Source organism: Anthonomus grandis, chromosome 11 (assembly GCF_022605725.1).
Source record: "Anthonomus grandis grandis chromosome 11, icAntGran1.3, whole genome shotgun sequence".
Lineage (NCBI taxonomy): Eukaryota > Metazoa > Arthropoda > Insecta > Coleoptera > Curculionidae > Anthonomus > Anthonomus grandis.
Window position 1 is genome coordinate 3,276,104 of NC_065556.1, and position 7,982 is coordinate 3,284,085.

General features: G+C 33.2%; 1 protein-coding gene across 1 annotated transcript; it reads left to right on the top strand.

The window, feature by feature from the left end:
- The first annotated feature begins 1,432 nt into the window (after positions 1-1,432).
- On the top strand, positions 1,433-6,526 carry LOC126742446 (polygalacturonase-like). The gene is made up of 4 exons (XM_050449093.1): positions 1,433-1,742; positions 5,641-5,831; positions 5,883-6,210; positions 6,267-6,526. Exons 1-4 carry the CDS (start codon positions 1,433-1,435, stop codon positions 6,524-6,526), a joined length of 1,089 nt encoding a protein of 362 aa, XP_050305050.1.
- The last annotated feature ends 1,456 nt before the right edge of the window (positions 6,527-7,982 follow it).

Genomic DNA, 7,982 nt, shown 5'->3' on the forward strand with positions numbered 1-7,982 from the left:
TTTGTGAGGAATTGGGGAGGTTGGGGACGAGGGGTTGCTATACATGGGTGCCCGGAAATTACGCGTCATGATTTCGGTGGGCGATTCTACATGAAAAATGAATGCAACAAACTTCTATACAAAATTTCGAAAACTCAAAATTAAGGAAGATACAGTAGTTTAAATGACTAGACTTCGCCATATAACTGCTTAATTTTTTTATTCTTAATTATGTATAATCAAAATATAATAAAGGCTGTATTTATTTATATATTTTTTAGCCTGTCAAATTCCGCTAGGTAAAAAAGAACAAGCTCGATATTTTTTGAAGACCCTTCTCTGAGATTCCTTCAACTTTCTGAGGATACTGTCTATCACTAGGCACCAGAGGTGTGGCGAAAGGCTGGCTTGTGGGCAGCCACCCTTCACCCTGTTTTAAACAAGACCTGGTGTAAATGGTGAAAATTAGAAAAAATTCAAGAGCTAAGTCAGGCAAGCACTCAAGATAACCGGTGAAGAGACTGGTAAAAGGATTTAGTTACCAAAAAGGCATTATACTAGAACTCAACCTATAAGGACGTTTGGGACGCTTTGTGTTTTCCAAAGGAAGAGTTGCTTGCCTAGGATCTGAAAAACCTAACAATTCCCAAATTCGCATGGGGACTTGATAACCTCGACTAGATGATGATTTTCAGCATGTTAAAACGTTCTAGCTTTTCCCCCAGCAATCGGCTTAATGCTCGCTTCGTCACATATAATTAAAATTTATTCCTTTTGTGTTATTTTTGATCTCCTAAATCAAGTTTTATATTATTTGTGTCATAAGATCTCTTAGCTTTGGGTACAATTTTTCAACTAGCATAATCATTTGTATTTAAAATTCCAGTCATATCTGAAAATTGCATTTTAACAATTTCATCTTGTAATTAATTTCACCGAAATATTGTTGCTTTTCAGTTTTAACATTTTAATAAAGGTTCCGCTTCATTGGCATTTGTATCGGCCTGAATCCTAAATTTTCTTTTTGAAGTATTTATTTTTTCAGGCATTACAATGCCTGAACTGATTGAACCGTGTCTTATTTTTTTGATAGAATATTTCGAAATAAATTTTTATTTATAAATGTGATTGATTAGTAGCAGAAATAATTAATTATTATATAACAGTAAATTATATTTTTAAAAACATGTTTTTTTCATAACCTACTTAGATATTCTATTGATTGTTCTGTAATGTTATGTTTTTTTGTAAACAATAAAATTAAGGAAGGTGTTTGAGGTCAATCAAATCTATGTCATCATCCATCAGCAAATATTACTTGATCTATTGTACTATTCATTGTTCTTCTGTAGATAAAAATTTACATAGATAAGCATTTTCTTATAAAGCGTTTTTTCTATATATATATATAAATAGCCTTAAAACTAAACGAAATAAATAATATTAATCAAAAATGTTTAAGCTTTTCATATCTACTGCTGCTCTAATTTGGGTAGCTTTGGCTTCCCCTTTAAAAGAAACTTGTACCGTCACCACTTACGATGGAGTTAGTGATGCTGTATCGAGTTGCTCAAGCATAGTGATTAGAGGTATTACAGTGCCAGCTAATAAAACCTTGACTTTGAACCTAACAACGGGTGCTACATTGACCTTTGAAGGAACCATTACTTTTACACACTCAAATTGGAAGGGTCCTTTAGTTCTAGTTTCAGGAAGCAATGTCACTGTTACAGGAGCTTCAGGATCAGTACTTGATGGTTTGGGTAAGTTTTTTCTTAAAGAATGCAATATACTTTTACATTTTAAAACCTTTATCATTACAATTTATATAATGCAATACATTTATCCCATAAACAGTCCAATTACGACAAAGCGTTAAAAAATAGGACAACTCTGCGATCATGACATCGGCTCTAGCTGCTGTTCATCCGTCTCCTTTTTAATTTTATTTAGTACTGCCTTGGCAATGATGAAATTCATATATTGGGGTTGAGAAAAAATCCTAATAAAACAATATTTCATGCTTATTTTACATACATGACATGAATCCATCTACAATTACGAAAGACATAATTAATGATTTTCTAAAACTCTTTGTTTTTATAGGTCATCAAACAAAAACAATGAGAAATGATTAAATGAAAAATCATTCATGAAGGTACCGTCAAATGGGGTTAAGTGAATCAAAATAAGTGGTTTTTTTCGTTTTTCTGCCAAAGTATTAAATTAAAAAATATGTAAAAAATATTGTAGATTCTGGTAAACGTCTTAAAAGATTTTGTTAAAACTTGTAAGCATTTAAGCATGGGAAGTCCTCCATTTTTTTTGATAAAGTCTGATTCACTTTACCCTCCGGTTTGGGGTAAAGTGAATCATGTATTAGAAGTGCTGTAAAATTCACTTTGAACATAATGTGGGTAAAATGAATCAACAAAAAATAAAAAAAGAAGATTTAAACGGAAAAAAACACTTAAAAAAAACTAATTCTTTATTCTAAAGGTAACAAAAGTAAGATTAAGTAACAAAGTTTTATTCTATAACACATTCTATCACAGAATATTAAGGCTTTATAAAAACAACAAACTTAGGAACTTTTCTTTAAACAAAAATGGCACTCTTGGTAAAAAAAACTTAAGTCTACATACAAAACATAGGAAAATTAACAAAAAAGAAATTACTCCAACTTTTTAAATTCGTCGTTGTCTAAGTTAAAAACAAATTTACCCCTCTTGAAAGACTTTTGACGCAGTTTTCTAATAATTTGGTCTTGGCTTATTAGGCAAAGGTCCTGTATTTCTGGATAAAAAAATACCCCTTTTCCGAGTTTCCCTTTTTTCTCATGGCATTTATAGTAAATTCTTTTTTCTTTGAACAATTCTCGATTTTGCCAACAAACAATCGATCTCGTTTCTCGGTTGGAAACTTTGCAATAATAAACTCCCCAATCCTTGGCTCCATGGATAAGTCTGTGTCGGTCATGTATCATCATTCGATGTCGACGGATTTGGATCAAACTCGTCAAAATTTCAACAATATTTTCGAAATCACTTAGGGAAAATTCTTTATCTAACTCTCGATCTAACTCATCATCCGATATTTCCAGGGCTCTTCTTTCGTTTTTTTTCATGTTTTTTTAGATGATTTTTTTGTGGGTGTTTTATCTATTATCGTTGATAATAAACTTTGACTTGACACACTTTTGCCAGCCTCGATAATAATTTTTTTTCCTCTCTTTGTTGATTGATTCGGGGTAGTTTTTAAATTTTTTAGGTGACTGATTATTGTGTTACTCCAGGCCTGATCATTATTCTCACCATTTTCATCGATGTGTAAATTTCGTGGAATTTTATTTAAAACTTTGTTGGGATCGAGCGGAAAAATTCCACGTGCCTTAAAACCAGCAATGGAATTTTCTTTCGATTTTATGCCAACCTTTTCCACACTCTGTCTCAGCAGCCTTGGAAACTCCGTTTTAGGAATGACTCCACAGTGTTTTAGTTTCCATTGTTCCAAGGTGGATCTCCATGCAGCTTTTAAAGGCCTAAAATACGCGACATCGAGCGGTTGAAGCAAATGAGTTGAATTGGGAGGGAGTAAGACAAAATCAATTTCATTATTCTCACATTGCTGTACGACATTAGTGGTAATGTGGCAATTTAAGTAATCGCCTATTAAAACTTTACGCTCAGCAAGCTTTCGAAAATAAGGCATGACAATTGTCTTAAACCAGTCCTCAAATATATCAGAGTCAAACCATCCACTCATGCTTCTGTTATATCTTGCTCCTTCAATTCCTCCCTCTGTCCAACCATCATAGGAATGTTTTGCCTTGTATACCGTATATGGAGGCAGTAATGTTCCATCAGCGGCTATTGCAAACATCACAGTTGTGCTGGTCTTTGAGGAGTCTATTAACCTATGGGCATGCTTTGCACCTCTTTTTGTAATTACTTTAGCCGACATGGACATATCACCTCGTCTAACCGCTGCCACTGCTCGACGAACATATTCTTGATCGTAGTTACATTTTCCCTGCGGCCCCAATTTTTTTTTGTAAATTCTCGGCATGCTAAAAAGACCAAAACTAATAAAAAAATATTTCTTATATAAAAAATTATTTAAAAAAAAAAGTTCTAAAAAATTTAATCATAAATTTACAGCGACACTTAAATGATTCATTTTACCCATTAAAGTTACCATCTTAGAAAAAAAAAATGCTAAAATTCAACAAAAAAAAAATTTACCAAAAATTAAGCACAAATTTGTTTATTAATGTCTAATAAACACATTAATTACATTCAAGTAAATAAATATTAATATTGATCACTTCCGCAACCAATCGTTTCCAAATTTTTGTAAAATACAAAAAAATCGTTTAACCGGAACATGTCGTTATGGTACTCACGTGTATTTTTTTGAGCAGCGAAACACACCCTACCACATACAAAGACATACTAACGAGGTCATCTCGATGCAATAATGTCACTATATGGGGCAGGTCTGCGACGGGATCGACTTTTTTGCGGAAATACCCGATTAATTCATTTTACCCACTATGATTCACTTAACCCCGTTTGACGGTACTTCAGATATAGGTATTAGCTTTTGGGGGAATGCAGCCGCTTACTTTATATGAATGCTGCTTCTTCTTCAGAAACGTGCTCTACGTTCTATTTCTGAAGCTAAGCTATGGGACTTCTGTCGTCCCCTCTTCGTCAAGTTAGGCATTCATAGTGTCATCTCCCTTTACATCCAGGAAATGGCCTGTTTAGTTTTTACAAATATTTTTAGGTTTTCAACTCTAAATACTAGACATGTTACGCGTCGAAGCAATAATTTCTTTCTAGATTAATGAATTCTAATTCATAAATCAATCTTTTACGAGGAAATTAAAATTTTCAACCATTTGCCTGGAGACCCTAAAGAACACTACACCTATTTTCAATCTTTCTGTCCCTTAAAATTTCCCAGCGTGGATGAATTATTCCATGCCTTTTTCAATACGGGTGAGCATTATCGGTAATGTAAACCGGATAAGCCTGTAGGCGAAAGCTATGCTAACGATTTTACATATATTTATATATTTACATACATATATTTACCGCAAAATGATAGGCTCTTGTAGTATGAACTTTAAAGAACTGAAGGCACAAAAAATCTATTAACAGCTATTCTGAAAATTAAACCAAAGCCTAGGGATATAGTAAAACAAATTAATACATACGCAAAGACACCCATAACTTTTGAGAAAGCAAACAGCCGCACATTAAGAACAACACAACAAAACGCCATTAACAAAGAAATACATGGTTCGAAAAACAATGCACAAAAGACATCATAATAGTACACAACATGAACATATAGACAAAAAATCATTTATAACTTAACTCCTCATGAATAAGTGTCTCACCTGTGTTATTTAAAATTAGGTTTTTGTAACTAAGGTCACTCAAAGCAGCATAATGAGTGCAGCGCAAGTAAATACTCAATATTGCATGTGCAATCACAGGCGTGAATATTGAACACATCATTTGTGTTGGTTCGGTATTCGGTATTAGTACCAAAATCTTATTTGATTAAGCAGAAGAGAGTCGAAAAAAATTCTCTACAAAAAATAGCCTTTGGTTTTTTCTTTTATTTATCATAACTTCCTATTTCTAGGTGCTCAATATTGGGATGGACTGGGAGATAATGGAGTCACTAAACCAAAATTTTTTAGGATTAGAACTACTGGAGGATCACTATTCGAAAACATTAATTTGCTGAACTGTCCAGTCCAGTGCGTGTCGATTAACCGCGCAAACAATACTGTCTTAAATAAATGGACCATCGATGTTTCTGCTGGAGATTCTGTAAGCATTTTCCAAATAAATGTTCTAGTTTATCACATTTTTATTTTTCAGGCTGGTGGTAAAAATACAGATGGATTTGATGTTTCAAGCTCCTCAAACATTATAGTTCAAAATACCGAAGTCAAAAATCAAGATGACTGTGTAGCTTTAAACCAAGGATCAAATATGTTGTTCAAAAACTTGACATGCAGTGGCGGTCATGGACTTAGTTTATCAGTAGGTCAAAGCTCCAGCAATGGTAGTGCCAATACCCTCACTAATGTCACTTTCACCGACAGTATTGTTTTGAACTCTAGAAATGGTATTCATGTTAAAACTCATACTGATGCTGGCACTGGCTCTATTGATCTTATTACCTATAAAAACATTCAATTATCAGGTATGTCTAAAATATTAACTAGTTGACTTTTTTTTATCTAAATAAGGTTATTCCAGGTATTACACATTATGCAGTAAACGTCCAACAAGACTATAAAAATGGAAAGTCGACAAAAACTCCAACTAGTAATATACCAATTACTAATTTATTGTTGCAAAACATTACTGGAAGCATGAGTGGTGGTTCCAATAGCATGCCAGTTTATATTTTGTGTGGAAGCGAAGGTTGTTCCAACTGGGCTTGGTCTACAGTATCAATATCTAATGGAACTAAATCTAATAGCTGTAATTTTACGCCCTCTGGATTTTCATGCTAGAGCGGTTATTTAACATGTCGTTTTTAAAGTATTCAAATAAAAATAATTAATACTTTACTTAATAATTGTTTATTTCAAAATAATTGTAGAAGATGTTTTTAGTAACCCTGGGTTAATAAAAGTGGGAAAAAAGAGATTGGTAGAAAAATTTTGATAAGATGATCGTCCCGTTTTTTCCTGAAGAAATAAGCCAATCGGTTTTATTCTCGGAACTATTTCTCGCACGCCACCCTCAAGAATTATGTAGTTGAGAACCCACGTGCACACAGGTAGCTTTGCGATAGTGGAGAAACTGATTCCAAGGGTCGATGCACATCAAAATAAAGCTCGTACTGTTAGATTAATAATATCTCTTCTTTATTGGACTTCACCTTTATTACAAAGTTTTTCTTTACGGTTTAGCAGCCTAACAAGCAAGCGAACTATGAGAAATGTGTCAACGAAGGTCGGTAGTAAAGTCGGAAAAGAATCTTGTAGAATATAGTCGGATGGTAATACAGATTATCGAGTCCAGTCCACCATTTATAGAAACGCTCGGTAAACTCGAATAATCAGGTAGAAAACTCCTTCTTGTGTCCGATTTCAAAACCTTGCGATCAAAAAATCGCGTGTTCATAGATACGGTTTAAGGTTTTTAACAAGCACGGAAAGAACCCAGGTCTAACGGAAATAGCATTTGTTAGAGAAAGGATGAAAAGCGGTGTGGACGGAAATGTTTGATTAGGCGAGCCACCCTGTGTAGTAAGGTGTTACAGGAAATACCGCATCAAGAGAACCATACTGTATGGAAAGCACGCCCGCGACACCGTTGCTCCAGTAGGCTTAGCATATCACCTTAAAATTAATTTTTAAATTAATATTTATAAATATACATTTTCATTATAGTAATTAAGACATTGTATTAAAGAATTTCTTAAACAATATAATTTTTAGATCTTTTTATTGTAGCGTTTTATTTTTCTACTCCTATTTTCACTAACGCTCCATTGATATTTCATTAATTTCAATAATTATATTAATAATTATACAAACTTTAATTGATGTGATTTGTTTTAACAAACCCGCAAGTGTCGTATGTTCTTATACTTTGAATGCTGATTTAATTTCCGATCCGTTCTGTAATGTGTTTCTCTTCAAAAAAGAAGAAAAAAATTGTCTTGGATAATCTACAACTATTTGTGGGGGGAATGCAGTTAAAAATAGTTGATAACATAATAAAAATAATAATAATTAAAAAAAATTGATAACGAGATTTTGCTCTAATTATAATTAATCTATTAATCTACTCTATTAATCTAATAATACCTCTTCCTTGCAAGCAAATGCTTCGTGAAAATAATGTAAAAGGTACGGATTTCGACAAGATATGACTTGCAGCGTGCAATCAACGCGTATGTGGTCTATAACTGATGGGGTTAATCTTATTTGTATCATAATTAAAAGCAGTTCGCACGTC